Here is a 17,826-nt window from a genome sequence, read left to right on the forward strand (position 1 = left end):
TATATGCACCTTTAGTTTTTAAGCTCAAAACAACTGACATACAAGTAAGCTCACATTAACCCCTTCTGTACCATGATGCAGTATGATTTTTGTGAGTGATAGGCAGTGACAAATGAATTTCCATCAAAGGTCCTGAATCAAAGTCTAATTTGACAAAACGTCCAAAACTTTGCCCTTTTACGAGCCCATGGAGCTATTATAGGAGTCACGTCTGCTTAAATAGCATGCATGCTCTGCCCTCATAGGCTTCAATCACATAGTCCATGCAGCTGTTCAATTTATTTGGCTCTCCGACCTGTACTTTAAATAGCCAGTTCAGTCACGCTGCATCCACTCACAACTTCACTAACTCCACTGTGAAAGAGCAGGAAATTCAGCCACAATGTCGGATCAAACACCTTTCGATACTGATGTCCAAACAATGACCCGATTTGTTATGGAACAAGGAAGAAAAGCAAAAGGGACAGGAGAATTCACGCAGCTGCTAAATTCTCTGTTAACAGCAATCAAGGCCATCTCCTGCGCTGTGAGAAAAGCAGGCCTTGCCCATTTGTGAGTCCAAGATACTTATTAGCTTCACAGATGTAGTGTGTCGCAACGTTGGCAATTGCATGCAATTTGTTTTATGCAAGATTTGCTTTAGATCAGAATTATTTTAACAGGTTTTTCTAGCATTTCTTTAATATTCACAACACGAGTTTAGTTGAAATTCTCATTGAAATTTTAAGAGTTGAAATCCTTCACTATAAATCTCCACCAGGTAACATGCTGTGTGGCTATGCATCAAGCTGAAATTTTCCATGAAGACCCCTTTATGTTGCCATGCTTGTCCATCCCTGCAGAAAGTTTTAAAGGGAATGCATACTTAAAGAAATTACTTGGGATGACAAAAAAATTTAGTGGGTGCGTTGATATTATGTGTGTTTCTACTGACTGCTGTAGTTTAAAAGTAGAAACTTTGAACATGGGCTTGTTAGTTGGATATAATCTAACCCACCCTCCTACTATCAACAGGAGCCGAACAAATAAGATCCCCTTGCTTCCCAGAATATTGTGGAGGTTAATTGATTAGATATTGCAATATCTAAATGTGCAACCCAGTGAACTATAAAACCTATCTTCCAATTATTTCTCAAAAACAATAAAGAAAAATGAGTCACATCACTAGTCTATCTTTCAGTTAGTCACTTTGCAGCCCTTGTTTCTTCCTGTTATTGCTTGTTAATGGCAGCTGTTTATTCTTCCATTCACACCTCCTCTGCACACAACTTTTGTGTCTTCAACAAAAACAGAAAATGCTGGAAAATCTCAGCAGGTCTGACAGCATCTGTGAAGAGAGAATAGAGCCAATGTTTTGAATCAGGACTGACTCTATGCTTTCTCAACAGATGTTGTCGGACCTGCTGAGATTTTTCAGCATTTTCTGTTTTTATTTCAGATTTCAGCATCTGCAGTATTTTGCATTTACCTTTTTGTTTCTTTATCATTCCTTATAATCAACTCTTCTTTGCATTTTACTGGCCTTCACTTTTGGTTCTTTTTCCGACCCACCCCACTTTTTCCGACCCACTTTTACCATTGCTACATATGCCTAATGTCATGGTCCATATACTTCAGAGCTTCCCAAATGTTTCCAGCCATGGGACACTTTAACTTCCCAAGAATATTGACAAAGCCCCTGAGAAACCATTAAAAAATGGATTGTTTTGCGTTTTGGTACAAAATTAAATTTGTAAAAGTCTTTTCTGTTTCTTTTATATTTATTATAATTCAAAGTCCTCTTATTCAATAAAATACTTAAGTCTAACCTTTGTCATTTTTAATGGGAGGAGTGATGGTGCTTCTTTTGCTCACAAATTGCTTTCCCTCTTGTCCTCCATGCCCACTGACCTTGCCACCCACCATGCCCACTACCCATCCCATTCTCCATGACCACTTCCCCTTCTGACTCCATAGCTACTGCCTACTTCACTTGCTATCCATCCTGCCACCTGGTCGCGTTCACTCTCACCCCATTGCCTGGGACTTTGAATACTGATTTTTACTGCCATTTCCAGCGTGTCCAATCAGAGGCCGGGCTCACATTGCATTTGCTGCTGATAGGCCAACTAATGCACTTATCATTAGCTGACACAGTGTGAAAACCTTGTCCGATTGGACAAGCTAGAAAGTCAGCTAGACAGACCTACTGTAGAAGCTTGAGATGTCTCCTGTGGAACCCAAGGTTTCTGTGGAACACAATTTGGGAAATGCTGTTTTAAAGGTATAGTTTTTTAGTTTTAGAAATTGAATTTTAAATATATGTTCAGAACAGCACATCACAGTACATGCCCTTCAGCCCTCGATGAAGGTAAGGGGACATGGAGTTGGGGGTAGGGTGTTAGCGTGGATAGAGGATTGGCTGTCTAATAGGAGGCAGAGAGTGGGGGTTAATGGGTGCTATTCGGATTGGCGGTTGGTGACTAGTGGAGTGCCCCAGGGGTCGGTGCTGGGGCCTCAGCTATTTACCATTTATATAGATGATCTGGAGGAGGGAACCGAGTGTATGGTGTCGAAATTTGCTGATGACACCAAGATTGGTGGAACGGCAAATTGCGCGGAGGGTGTGGAGAGTCTGCAGAAGGATCTAGATAGGCTGGGCGAATGGGCCAGGAACTGACAAATGGAATTTAATGTTGGCAAGTGCGAGGTGGTCCACTTTGGTAGGAATAATGGTAGGAAGGACTATTACGAGGCGAAAAACTGCAGCAGGCGACGGTGCAGAGGGACCTCGGGGTCCTTGTGCATGAGTCGCAAAAACCCAGCCTGCAGGTGCAGCAGGTGGTCAGGAAGGCAAATGGGATGCTGGCCTTCATAGTGATGGGGATTGAATATAAAAGTAGGGAGGTCTTGCTGCAGCTGTATAGGGCACTGGTGAGGCCGCAGCTGGAGTACTGTGTGCAGTTTTGGTCGCCACACTTACGCAAGAATATTTTGGCCTTGGAGGGAGTGCAGAGGAGTTTACTAGGCTGATGCCGGAGTTGAGGGGGTTGAGCTATGAGGAGAGGCTGAATAAACTAGGGTTGTACTCGTTAGAGTTTAGAAGAATGAGGGGAGATCTCATTGAGACATATAAGATGATGAATGGGATGGATAGGATAGAGGTGGAGAGACTCTTCCCATTCAGTAGGGGGCACAGCCTCAAGATAAAGGGGGGGTGGTTTAGAATGGAGTTGAGGAGGAACTTCTTCATTCAAAGGGTGGTGAATCTCTGGAATTCTCTGCCCGTTGAAGTGGTGGAGGCTACCTCGCTAAATATTTTTAAGACGCGTGTTGATGGGTTTTTGATAAGCGAGGGGATTAAGGGTTATGGGGAGAGGGCGGGAATGTGGAACTGAGCCATGACAGATCAGCCATGACCTTGTTGAGTGGCGGGGCAGTCTCGAAGGGCTAGATGGCCTACTCCTGCTCCTATTTCTTATGTTCTTACATTGTGCCAAGCTTTTTCCGAAACCAAGATCAAGCTATCCCACTCCCTATCATTCTGGTGTGCTCCATGTGCCTATCCAATAACCATTTGAAAGTTCCTAAAGTGTCTGACTCCACTATCACAGCACGCAGTCCATTCCATACCCCAACCACTCTCTGAGTAAAGAACCTACCTTGGACATCCCTCCTATATCTCCCACCATGAGCCTTATAGTTATGCCCCCTTGTAAGTTACATTCACCCAAGGAAATAGTCTCTGAACGTCCACTTTAACTATCTCCCTCTCATCTTATAAACTATTGAATCACCTCTCATCCTCCTCTGCTCTAAAGAGAAAAGCCCCAGCTCCCTCAATCTTTCCTTATAAGACTGACCCTCCAAACCAGGCAGCATCCTGGTAAATCTCCTCTGCACTCTCTCCAATGCTTCTACATCCTTCTTATAGTCAGGTGACCAGAACTGTACGCAATATTCCAAATGTGGTCTCACCAAGGTCCTGTACAGTTGCAGCATAATCCAAGGCGCTTAAACTCAAACTCCCTGTTAATAAACACGAACACACTATAGGCCTTCTTCATGGCTCTATCCACGTGAGTGGCAACCTTCAGAGATCTGTGGATATGAACCCCAATACCTCTCTGATCCTCCACATTCCTCAGAACCCTGCCATTGACCCTGTAATCCGCATTCAAGTTTGTCCTACCAAAATGAATTTTCTTGCACTTATCAGGGTTAAATTCCATCTGCCACTTTTCGGCCCAGCTCTGCATCCTATCAATGTCTCTTTGCAACCTACAACAGCCCTCCACCTCACCTACTACTCCACCAATCTTGGAGTAATCAGCAAATTTACTAACCCTCCCTTCAGCCCTCTCCTCCAAGTCATTGATAAAAATCACAAATAGCAGAGGACCCAGCACTGATCTCTGTAGTACACTGCTGGTAACCGGCCTCCAATCTGAAAATTTTCTATCTACCACACCCTCTGTCTTCTATGAGATAGCTAGTTACTTATCCAATCAGCCAAATTTCCCTCTATCCCACATCTCCTTACTTTCATCATGAGCTACCATGGGGACCTTTAGCAAACGCCTTACTAAAATCCATGTATACAACATCAACTGCTCTACCTTCATCTGCACACTTAGTTATCTCCTCAAAGTATTCAATCAAATTTGTGAGGCAAAACTTACCCTTCACAAATCTGTGCTGACTATCTTGCATTAAGCTGCATCTTTCCAAATGGTGATAAATCCTATCCCTCAGGACCTTTTCCAACCACCAAAGTAAGATTAACTGGCCTATAATTACCAGGGTCATTCCTATTTCCTTTCTTGAACAGAGGAAAAACATTCAGCACTCTCCAGTCCTCTGGCACTATCCCCATGTAAAAAGTCTGACAACACCAGGTTTTACTGTGTTTACGCCAGTCCAACGCCGGCATACCCACATCATGACTATCCCCATGGACAGTGAGGACCCAAAGATCAGAGCCAAAGGCTCTGCAATCTCATCTCTTGCCTCCCAAAGAATCCTAGGATATATCCCATCTGGCCCAGGGGACTTAACGACCCTCGGGTTTTTAAAATTGCTAATACATCTTCCCACAGAACATCTATCTCTTCCAGCCTATCAGCCCGTATCACACTCTCATCCTCAAAAACATGGCCCCTCTCCTTGTTAAACACTGAAGAAAAGTAATCATTCATCGCCTCTCCTATCTCTTCTGACTCCACGCGTAAGTTCCCACTACTATCCTTGACCGGCCCTAACCTCACCGTGGTCACTCTTTTATTTCTCACATAAGAGAAAAAAGCCTTGGGGTTTTCCTTTATCTGACCATCTAAGGACTTCTCATGCCCCCTCCTAGCTCTCCTAAGCCTTTTTTTTAGCTCATTCCTTGCTACCTTGTAACCTTCAAGCGACCCAGCTGAACCTTGTTTTCTCAGCCTTACATATGCTTCCTTTTTCCTCTTGACAAGACATTCAATCTCCTTTGTGAACCATGGTTCCTTCACTCAGCCATTTCCTCTCAGCCTGACAGGGATATACCTATCAAGGACACGCAGTATTTGTTCCTAGAACAAAGAACTAAAACAGCCCGGGAAACAGGCCCTTCGGCCCAACGAGCCCGTGCCACCATTTTAACATTCCCAGTCCCCCCCTCCACCCATGACCCTTATCTATTGTTTATGGCATTCCACATTGAGGGAAACTAATTTAGGGACAATTTATTACCTCCAATCAGCCTAATAGCACATCTTTGGGGTGTGGGAGGAAACTGGAGAAAACCCACGCAAGAACGGGGAGAATGCGCAAACTCCCACAGACACCGGCCCGAATCCATGTGTCTGCACAGCAAACAGTGATAGTCACTGAGCTGTCGTGTTGCCCAGCATCTGGTCCAGTTTAAGCACACACTAACGACATGAAACACTAGGCTACTCTCGATCATTCAAGAGCAGCCCAAGTACGACCCATCGCGTGTATGCCCCTCGTTGGACAACAAGGCGGACCGGCTTAAAACCTGTGAATTAAAAGAGAAAAACTTTATTATCATACCACATCCTTTTACATTACCAGGGACGTCCCAATGCTAATGAACCTCATTTAAAACAATGTCCTATATCCTCCCATCTCCAACCCACTCATGTGCCTGTCTAAGTTACTCTTAAACAACTCCAGCGTGCCTGCCTCCACCACCTTACTTGGCAGAGCATTCCATACCCCCACTACCCTCTGTGAAAAACCTCCCTCTAATATCTGTGTTATACCTCTCCGTCCTCACCTTAAGCCCGTGGCCCCTTGTACTGCGTGTCTCTAACGTAGGAAATAGCTTACCTCTGTTTACTCTATTTATACCCTTCATAATCTTATATACCTCTATTAGATCCCCTTTTCATTTGTGCCTTTCCCTGATAGTTTCTGTTCCCACCTTATGCTCCCTAATTCTTGCCTAATCATATCATTATTACTCTTCCCCCAATTATAAACCTTGCCCTCCCGTGTGACCCTATCCCTCTCCATCGCAGTAATGAAAGATACTGAATTGTGGTCACAATCTCCAAAGTGCTCTCTCACAAACAAATCTAGTACTTGGTCCAGTTCATTACCCAGTACCAAGTTCAATGTGGCTCTCCCTCTTGTTGGCTTATCCACATATTTGTCAGGAAACCCTTCTGCACACACTGTACAAAAACTGCCCCATCCGAACTATTTTACCTTCCCTACTCTTACTGAGACATCTATACCCCGGAATTTCCAACAACTATTCCTGTCCCTTTTCTAACCATGTCTCCATAATGGCCACAACATTGTAATCCCAAGTACCAATCCATCAATCCATGCCCCAAGTTCACCTACTTTACTCCGGATGCATCTTGCACTGAAGTCGACACACTTCAACCCACTTTCCTGTCTGCTGATACACTCCTGCAACTTTGATACTCTCCTCAGTACCTCAGTACACACAACACTGGCTTCTGGACTACAGTTCGTTTTCCCCCTGACAAATTAGTTTAAATCCTCCCAAAGAGCCATAGCATATTTCCCTCCCAGGATATTGGTGCCCCTCTGGTTCAGGTGCAAACCGTCCTGTTTGTATAGGTCCCACCTTCCCCAGAATGTGCTCCAATTATCCATGTAACTGCAGCCATGTGTCTATCTGCACTCTCTCCCTGTTCCTCAACTCACTAGTACCAGTAACAAGCCAGAGATGACAATACGCTTTGTCCTGGCTCTCAGCTTTCACCCTAGCTCCCTAAATTCCTATTTTAAATCCCCGTCCCTTCTCCTACCTATATTGTTGGTACCAATGTGTACCACAGCTTGTGACTGTCTCCCCTCCCCCTTAAGAATCCTGAAAACACGCTCTGAGACATCACGGACCCTGGCACTTGGGAGGCAACATACCATCCGTGAGTCTCTTTCACTGCCACAGAAAAATGTTCAGTGGGGAAATAAACCTGGTAAATATCTAGAGGCTGGCAACCACACAGATTTAAGTTGATACAGTTCAAAAAGTAGCTTGTGTTCACTTGATGAAGTCAGAGTAAAAGGATAACAGTATTAAACGACAGGCACTTTTACTTAGCTAAAGAACTAGAGACATGGGGGGCGGTGGTGGGGGGGGGCGGGGGAGCGCAATCTTGAGCCCATGCTCACCATCCAGGGATTGACGCAAGGGCCCAAGATTTGGTGAAACCCTTTGGTGGGCACAGTTTACAACAAGTTCACCCAGACGTCTACCTGTCGTGGGGATTTCCTCAGGGGTGTAAAGGTGAGTATAGCCCCCGGGGGAGAGGGACATGGCCAGACAGTGTCCCCTGATACTGCCCTTGGCACAGGTTGGCACTGCTAGATTGGCACCATGCCAACCTGGCAGTGTCAGCTGACAATACCCAGCTGGCAGTGCCAGCCTTTGTCACAGAACAGTGCCAGGGGCAGACTCCAATGGGTACCAGATGGGGGGATTAATTTATTTGTGGTAGTGGGGGGAACAGACATGGGAGCTGGGGATGTCAGCGATGGCTGTTTGGGAGGGGGGGTTGAGGGATGGGAGGATGCTGACACTGACTGCTAGGTGGGTTGGGAAGGGGGTCCAATGTTCAAGGATGCTACTATTGGCTGCAGAGGGGGACAGAAATGTCAGCTCTGTTCAGGAGAGCTGGGGAGGTAGGTTTGGCAGTAGCACTGGCTCCAGTTTGGGGGGTGGTGGAGGTGTAGCCCTTCAGACCTCAGTGTCATGTGTTGGGTTGGGGGGAGAGGATATTGTTCGGTTTGATCAGAGTGCCCTTTAAACATGGCGTCCCGAATTCAGTGCAGCCAGGCTTTGCTGGCATGTTCAGCATCGCACCACCCCCTCCCCCAACACATGATGGCGTGAAACACACCTACCTGTTTCTTGTGGTAGACCGTGGTAAGATCTGGAGAGAAGATTAGTATGCTTCTCTGGAGGGAAACACACCGTTTTTCTCGCCAGAACCAACACACTGCCATTTTTAGTAATATGTCGCCCATGATGTTGGCCCCTGATTTGCTCTTGGGGCCATAACTTTCTCTGAGTGGCAATCAACAGCAGATTGCATCTCCACCCTGACTTATCAGTGTTTATATTCTGAAATGCCTGCCTGGTCAGGTTGGTTGGATCAGAGGGAGCATCTGGTTAAGGGAGTGGGAATCCCATGTGGGTGAGAGGGTGAGGAATCCAGTAAATGATAAGTTATTCATGTGGTTCCCAGAATAAGGAAATCTATGGAATTAAAAAGTAATTAATTTGTATTTCTACTGGGAGAAGGCCATGCGAGTCACATTGCTATGTAGACAGGTAGAGTTTAGAAAAATTCTTCTGAGTTTATTTTGGTGAAATCAGTTAGAGCATTGTCAGCAGGCAGGACATGCTCTTTTCTGAATAACAACTTAGAAACTTTGGGTCTTAAAACTCCTTAAAAGTTGAGAGGTAAAGCCAAGCTTACATCCAAAATACAGTAAAATGTTCAGTCTAGTTCATGAAGCAGTTTTGAGATTGGGAGTTGGTATTCCGTGTAAGACAAACTTGGAAAGAGGAATAAGAAGATTTGTTGAGCTGAAAGGTAAAGAAATAAATCTACAGTAATCTTCTCAATTAGAAGCAGTTCACCTTTGAGTAGTTTAATCCTCGAGGTAATCAGCTTGGTTACAGTTTGAAACCACAACAGCTGGCATTAGAAATCGATGTTTCCTGATGTTTTAAGTCACTGCAGAGGAATCGCTAGAGCTGTGGAATCTCGGGTCACGAGGTTGGCAAAGTAATTGGAGGGCTGCTTAGCCGAGAACTAATGGAAGGACCCCTCAGAAATCTTGTACCTTGGTGATTAGCTAGAACGGTGAGAAGTCAGGATGAATTCCATAAGGCAGAGACAAACCCAGGAAAAGTGAATGGATCTTCAAGGTTTTGTGAAATAAGAGAAACTTTGGAGGGAAATGGAAAGAAGTTTATAGAGTAACTCTTTATAAGCTATAGTGCTTACTTTTCTTAATTCTTTTTGATATACAATAAAGCTGGTTTCTGTTTAAAAAGGTGATATCTTGTGGTGGAACTCTGTTGGTCATTTGTCAGACTTCTTAATTAAATGTTAAAGGTTCCTAACTGGATCAGAACACAATTCTGACGTGAGGTCATCAACCCAAAATGTTAATTTGCCTATTTCTTTCCACTAACGCTGCCTTACATGTTGAATATTATCAACATATTTCAGAAAGTTTAGTTGGACAAAGATTAAATATAAATTTGAAATAGAAAGATTGTGTTATTTTAGGTTTTTAAGGATGCAATTAGAATTAATATACAAAAGCTTTAGCAGGGTGTTTATAAATACGTTACAAATTTAATATTGTAATCAGAAACCTGAACCAGTTTCTAATGTGCTTTTGGTAAGTAAATAGATCATATTGCCATTTTTTTGAGTAGGCATGGTGGCACAATGGTTAGCACTGCTGTCTCACAGTGCCAGGGACCTAGATTTGATTCCAGTTTGGGTCATTGTCTACGTGAAGTTTGCACGTTCTCCCCGTGTCTGCGTGACTTTCCTCTGGTTTCCTCTCACAGTCTGAAAGACGTGTTGGTAAGGTGCATTGACCCGAACAGGTGGTGTGGTGACTAGGGGAATTTCACAGTAACTTCATTGCAGCCTTAATGTAAGCCTTACTTGTGACTAATAAATCAACTTTACTTTTAATTTGGGTGATTAGAGGATGGCTAATTGTGTTAATTTTGTGGCAGAGACACGTTTAGGTCACTCTTCAATTTCTGAATAGTAGCCCTTGTTCTGCTATTATCTCACACATGTGGACTATATTTTGTACTGTGTGTAAATGCCATAACAAGCAATTATCACATGTATGTTCCACAAATGTGCTAATCTCTCTTCAACACAAACACTTTGCCCTGGCTGCTTGCCCAGGTGCCTTCCATCCATTCCTTAGATAATAAATGCAAAAGCCTTCTACATAATTTTCTATCTAAGCTTGAGGTTGGATTTGTCTCAACTGATCTCTCCTATCTAACCTTATTTTTGTCTTGCAGCCTCTCCCTTGAGCCCTCAACAAATTCACTGCGTGGAATTTAATGTAACTGCAAGAGAAGGGGCTGGGGGGTGGGAAACATGTGTCATTGGGCGGAAAGATGCCAGGTGGAAATCCCATCATGTCCCCTGATTTGCTCTTGGGGCCATAACTTCCTCGGAATGTCAATCAACAGCAGATTGCATCTCTACCCTGACTTATCAGCATTTGTATTCCGAAGTGCCTGCCTGGTCAGGTTGGTTGGGTCAGAGGGAGCATCTGGTTAAGGGAGTGGGAATCCCATGTGGGTGAGAGGGTGGGAAATACTGAGGGGGTTGGAGTGTTTAGTTAGGAGGGTGGGGGAGTGTGTCCTGTGTAGGGTTTGATCAAGGTATTTAAAACAACAATGCTGAAGTTAATTCTTTTATTCTAACTCTTCCAGGGTAACTATTAGTGTAACATTGGCAGAACCATCCAAAGTTACTCATTTAAACCACTTTGTTGAATGGTTCCCAGTGCCGGTCAATTGTCCAGCAGAAGTTAATGTTTCTGGACGATTGCTGGGTAAACCCTTACCTGAGAGCTTCCAGGAGGGATTTCTCAGCATCCCTTTGACGTACACCCCAATTCTGACTCTGGGAAGCCAGGAAGTTATGGGACTTTAGTCTGAATGCAAACACTGATTCTGCAACCTGTCTTGTGCATGTTAACACACGTACACAGAGACAGGATAAAAAAACTTACTGCGGGAGCTGGAATCTGAAACCAAAAGAGAAAATGCTGGAAAATCTCAGAAGGTCTAGCAGCATTTGTAAGGAGAGAAAAGAGCTGAAGTTTCGAGTCCAGATGACATTTGTCACAACTTTGACAACAGGTCATATGCACTTGAAATGTCAGCTCTTTTCTCTCCTTACAGCTGCTGCCAGGCCTGCTGAGATTTTCCAGCATTTTCTCTTGTGGGTACACAGAGGCAGCCTATAGCAATAAGAGCATTAAAAACAAGTACAAAAGAAAAAAGAACAAAACCCAAATGAAATGGATAGCAGCAATTAAAGAAGTGAACGACAATAAAAAGATAAATGGTGTATCCATGAAGCAGGAAAAGCGCCACTGGGAAAATTTGTTTAGCCATCCAGCAGGTGGCAGCAATGCACAATGAAATTACTGAATTTTGGTAGCGAAAAATCAAGTAGCCTTGCCCCTCCCTATCACTGTAATCTCTTCCTGCCGGATAAAGCTCTAAGATATCCATAAACTTGGTCTCTTCTGCACTCCCAATCATAATTGCTCCATCATTGTTGTCCATGCCTTCAGTTCCTTGGGCCAAGCTTTGGAATACCATCCCTACCCTTTCTCCGCCCGCTCCACCTTGCTTTTATTTAAATAGATGCTGTTTACTAAATGCTCAGATGTTCATCACATATTATCTTATTCAGGTATGGAATTGCAGGAACTGTGAATGTGACTGGAGATGAAGTCAAGAAATTGGATGTCCTGTCTAATGACCTTGTCATTAATCTGCTAAAATCATCCTATAGTACTTCCGTGCTAGTGACAGAGGAGAATAAAGATGCTATCATTGTCGAGCCTGAGAAAAGGGTGAGTGTATAATGAATGTGATCCATGAGTGGCTCCATAATTGCATTCTGTGTGGGCCTCTGCTGGTTCTCTCAATGTCCATGATTACAGATGATTACTTACAATCATAAATTATGAATTACGGGGTTAGTTTTAGTGGCTGAGTTACATCATCAGTCATGCAAAGGTGGAAACTTAGCCCAACAATGTCTAGGGACATGAACTGCTGGACAAACACATCTATTAAATGATATGTTGGCTTGATATTTTGGTTGATACTTTGGCCATAACACTCTATTAAAACACAACTTCTATTTGTGTAGCTCTACCTTTTGAGGTATTTTCTCTAAAATGATCCAAGATGCAGCAGTTTGCATAACTGGTCACAACTAAATGAGTAAGAGTTGAAGTCAAATTAAGCAAATATACTGTTGGAGTAGAACAAAGAAAAGTGCAGCTCAGGAATAGGCCCTTCAGCCCTCCAAGCCTGAGGTGATCATGATGCCCTAACTAATTTAAAAAAACCTATCCGGCCTGTATTCCTCTATTTCCTCTCTATTCATGAAGCCATCCAGATGCTTCTTAAAGTTGTTAATGTACCTGCTTCCACCACCTCCTTTGGCGGCACGTTTCAGGCATCCACCACTCTTTGTGTGAAAAATTTCCCCCACAAAAGCCTGGGTGGGATTGTGGTTGGTGCAGACTCAATAGGCCAAATGGCCTCTTTCTGCACTGTAGAGTTTCTATGATTCTATGATCTCCCTTAAACTTTCCCCCTTTCAGCTTCAGCCTATGTCCCCTTGTAATTGACACTTCCACCCTGGGAAAAAGCCTTTGACTATCCACCCTGTCTATGCCTCTCATAATTTTGAAGACCTCTATCATTGTCCCCCCACAGCCTCCGTCTTTTCAGTGAAAACAATCCGAGTTTATTCAACCTCTCCTCATAGCCAATACCCTCAAGATCAGGCAATATATTGATGAACCTTCTTTGCACTCTTTCCAAAGCTTCCATGTCTTTCTGATAATGTGGTGACTAGAACTGTATGCAATACTCCAAATAAGGCCCAACCAAGGTTTCATATAGCTGCACCATGATTTTCCAACTCCCGTACTCAATGTCCCGGCTAATGAAAGCAAGCATGCCATGTGCCTTCTTAATGACCTTGGCAACTTGAGTCGCCACTTTTAGGGAACTGTGGAACTGTGTGCCCAGATCCCTCTGTATGTTAATGTTCCTAAGAGTTCTGCCATTTACAATATAATTCACACCTAAGTTTGATCCTCCAAAATGCATCACCTTGCACTTGTCCAGATTAAACTCCATCTGTCATTTCTATGCCAAAGTCTTCAATCTATCTATATACAGTCGTGTCCTCTGACAATCCTTGGCACTATTGGCCAATCTTGGTGTCATCTTCAAACTTACTAATCAGACCACCCACATGTTCCTCTTGATCATTTATATTCACTACAAACAACAGAGGTCCCAGCACTGATCCTTGCAGAATATCACTAGCTACAGATCTTCATTTTGAAAAATATCCTTTCACCACTATTCACTGTCTTCTATGACCAAGCCAGTTCTGTATCTATCTAACCAGACTACCCTGAATCCCATGTGATTTTAGTTTTTGTACTATTCTGCCATGTGGGATCTTGTCAAACACCTTACTAAAGTCCATATAAACTTTTTCCACAGCCCTTCCTCACCAATTATCTTTGTTACCTCTTCAAAGAACTCAATCAAGTTGGTGAGACATGTCCTCCCCTGTTCAATACCATACTGCCTGTCACTAATCTGTCCATTTTCTCCAAATGTGCAGAAAGATAAGTGTTTGACTAAAAACACCTTGAAATGAATTCCACAATAAAGATTTAAATTGAATGGAAGAATGTCTAATTCTTCAGTGGATAAGTGCACTTGCCAATGTGGCATGAGCTTGATATTTGATTCCTGGTGGGTGTGGTGGTAGTGGGCGTGTCTCCAATTAGCTTCTGTGTCCCCACTACACAACATATTTACATTTATCATTGTTAATTCTCAATGACAAAGCCCAAATTTTATAATATGCTCAGGATAGTCAAGCCTTGATTAATTTTCTGGAGGACTTGTTCATTAAAAATCTAGAGAATTTATTTCCATTACCTCAAAATGGCTGCCTCCCAGTTAAGGTATTGTAACTGTATAAGCCACGGCCTAGATCTGCCTGTTAGTGGTGAAGCTGTGGCTCACATCAGTCAATGCATTGCAAATTACTTTCTGACATGTTGTGTTGCCCCTGAGGAAGTTCCCACAGAAGCCAATGTGGATCCATTGTCACACTGAGGAGAGAGGCCTGGAGGTGAGGTGCAGCTGAAGCAAAACCACACCTTTGTTGTTGTCACGAACTGAAGTCACACCCCAGAAAATCTGCCTTTGGTTCTGTTTTCTCAAGTTTTTTTAAAGATCACTTTTATTTAATTCCTAATTCCAGCTTGTCCCCATTTCTGATGCCACCGATTCCACTCCTGTCACCTCACCCATTGCTGCCCTCTACCCCAAAGCCCCCTCTCCAGTGGCCCCGCCTCACCCCCACACCTCTCATTCTCCCCACTGCCACTCGCCACTGGCACTGTGCTCGGGTCTGCTAGTGTCAGAACTTAGGAGCCAGAATGCTGGGGACATTCGTACACTAGTTGGGTTTTTACAAGAATCAGCAATGGCTTCATGGTGATCATTAGATCTTTGATCCAGATTTTTATTGAACTCAAATTTCACCATTTGCCCTATTGGTATTTGAACCCAAGGCTCCAGAACTTTACTCTGGGTCTCTGGATTCTAGTCCAGCGACAATACCATTGCATCTCTGTCTCTCCATAATACTCATTCACATTCCTCCAATTCTTTTAAGTTAGGTGGGGGTGGGGAGCCTGGATGTGGGGGACGTTAGGGAGTGAGGTCAGGTTACATTAGGTAGTCAGGGATGTATGTAGTCAGTTGGTCTTGGGGGAGCAAGTCAAGTGGGGGTCGGGTCAGGATGGTCAGAGGGAGTTGGGGGTTATGTGGCCATTGGGGATAGTCATGTCTGAGGAGAATGGTTGTTCAGTTGTATAGTTAGACTAGGATTTCTATTAAACTTATGTGTTCTCAGGGGAGTAAATTGAAATCAACTCTAACTCAAGAATTAGAGACTCTTTTGGAATGGTTTGGAGAGCAGGTGAATAATCAGAAGTTCAAACATCCCAGGCAATTCTCACAAATTTAGTGCGGTGGGACTTCCAAGGCTCTCTCAGCACATATTGGGGAGGGGTATGTACATCTAGAGACCAGAAGATCAGGCCTATTAAATCAGAGTAGGTAAGTTCTGGGTAAACATCCTACACTGATCCACTGCTATATCTTGATGGGACCATAAGAACATAAGAAATAGGAGCAGGAGTAGGCCATCTAGCCCTTCGAGCCTGCCCTGCCATTCAATAAGATCATGGCTGATCTGAAGTGGCTCGGTTCCACTTTCCCACTTTCTCCCCATAACCCTTAATCCCCTTGCCTACCAAAAACCTATCTACCTGTGTCTTAAATATATTTAGCGAGGTAGCCTCCACCACTTCAACGGGCAGAGAATTCCAGAGATTCACCACCGTTTGAGTGAAGAAGTTCCTCCTCAACTCCGTTCTAAACTGCCCCACCCTTACCTTGAGGCTGTGCCCTCTAGTCCTACTGTCCTTTCTGAGCGGGAAGAACCTCTCAACCTCTACCCTATCCATCCCTTTCATCATCTTATACGTCTCAATGAGATCTCCCCTCATCCTTCTAAAGAGTACAAGCCCAGTCTATTCAGCCTCTCCTCATAGCTCAACCCCCTCAACTCCAGTATCAGCCTAGTGAACCTCCTCTGCACTCCCTCCAAGGCCAAAACATCCTTGCGCAAGTGCGGCGACCAAAACTGCACACAGTATCCAGCTACGGCCTCACCAATGCCCTATACAGTTGCAGCAAGACCTCCCTGCTTTTATATTCTATCCCCCTCACTATGAAGGCCAGCATCCCATTCGCCTTCCTGATCACCTGCTGCACCTGCAGGCTGGGTTTTTGCGACTCATGCACAAGTACCCCCAGGTCCCTATGCACCGTAGTATGCTGCAGCTTTTCGCCCTTTAAATAATAATCCCTCCTACTATTTATTATTCCTGCCAAAGTGGATAACCTCACACTTGCCAACATTGTATTCCATCAGTGTGCACTCCCACAGAGACATTTTTGGCTAATAGGAAATTTGGGGTTTCCAGTGTAAGTTGGGTTCCCAGAGCTTCTAATTCTGTTGTGACCCTCAATAGCCACAAACGCCTCAGTGAGAGGGAAAATCTGGCCCAATAATTATGTATTTTATACAATGCAGACATTGCTATGAAGAAGGAAAATTCCTCACGGTTATTTAAGATGTTTTAATTAGTCATTAGTTTCATCTGTCTCGAGTCTTAGGCAAAATAGAGCATTAAAACACAGCAATAATTCACAATTTCTATTTAGGCTAACATGTCATGCAAAATGCTTAACATTAGGAGAATTAAACAACAGACACCATTAAACTGGAGAGGGAAAATGGACCTCTCCAGTTCAAAGGCAAGGTTGAAAAGAAGGCTTTTGAATAAGTTTTGAAAAGCAGTTTATGTACACATGGATATTAGTCAACTTAATTTATGTTTATTTCTTTGCAGGGTAAATATGTAGTTTGTTTTGATCCATTGGATGGTTCTTCTAACATCGATTGCTTGGTGTCTATCGGAACTATTTTTGGCATTTTCAGGAATGTAAGTGCTTCTCTTTGTTTCAGAAAGTAAATCTGATTCATTAGTGGCACTCAGCTGAAACAGCTTAAGTTTGTGCTGATTTAATTATAATTGATATTGGCCAGAATTCTCTGGTCTTGTACGCACCACTACCATTGCCAGTGAGAACGCAGAATAGGCACTCAGGCCAGTGAATCCCAGCTGTGGCCGAGGTCAGAGAATTCCAACCCTTATTAAATTATTTAAGAGATTTGTTGCAAAAGTTTTATTTTTCCCATAATTTTGTCTTCCTTAATAAATAAAGCCCTCTTGTGTATATGAACAAAATTAGATTAGATTTAAGAAAAGCACTGTTGCTTTTTTATAAAATAAAAAAATGTTAGTCAGGCAAAGCTTACTCAGTGTCCTGCTTTCTTTCCTGCTTCTTTCCCAATATAAATGTGTTATCAGGTGTGCAGCTAATCCATATTAGGCCAGGAGGATCCACTGTGGGCGCGGAGTTCAGTTATTTTGTGCACTGATGTGTTAGTGCCACCATTTCAACAATCATGGGTCTCTGTATAGTTGGCAGCGATTCAAAAATAAACTTTTTTTAAACTTGACCATCCCAGCAGCTGACCTCAGCTAATCAAGTTTGAGAGCCAATCTGACTGTGGCAAGCATCCTGTGGCCATAAACTTTGAGGCAGGCACATTCTGTTAAAGTTTTGCTTTGGCAATCTTCCAAAGGCCTGAGAGCTCTTTAATCTCTTCTGCACTCACGAGCCTGGGAAATTGTGCTGTCACTGCAATCCGATCACTTCAGAGGCTGACCTTGATCCCCTCAGCTTTGACCCCTTTTGCTGCAACTTCTGAAGCATCTTCAAAAGGGACAGAATTCCACTCCTGCCTTTCTCGATGGATGAATGCTGTTCCCACAGGACACCTCCCTTTTAACTGCAGGAGCCTCTCTTTGCCTCTGAGGATA

General features: G+C 43.6%; 1 protein-coding gene across 1 annotated transcript in view; it reads left to right on the forward strand.

Moving 5' to 3' along the window:
• The first annotated feature begins 289 nt into the window (after positions 1-289).
• The window catches only part of LOC145343039 (fructose-1,6-bisphosphatase isozyme 2-like), a 45,874-nt gene continuing 28,337 nt past the window's right edge, over positions 290-17,826 (forward strand). Inside the window, exons 1-3 of the mRNA XM_080188804.1 lie at positions 290-552; positions 11,946-12,108; positions 16,789-16,881. Coding sequence (XP_080044930.1) covers positions 383-552; positions 11,946-12,108; positions 16,789-16,881 — 426 coding nt within the window. The 5' untranslated portion in view covers positions 290-382. The remainder of the gene's footprint in view (positions 553-11,945; positions 12,109-16,788; positions 16,882-17,826) is intronic.

The sequence above is a fragment of the Carcharhinus amblyrhynchos genome, chromosome 5 (assembly GCF_965287045.1).
Source record: "Carcharhinus amblyrhynchos chromosome 5, sCarAmb.v2.hapA, whole genome shotgun sequence".
NCBI lineage: Eukaryota > Metazoa > Chordata > Chondrichthyes > Carcharhiniformes > Carcharhinidae > Carcharhinus > Carcharhinus amblyrhynchos.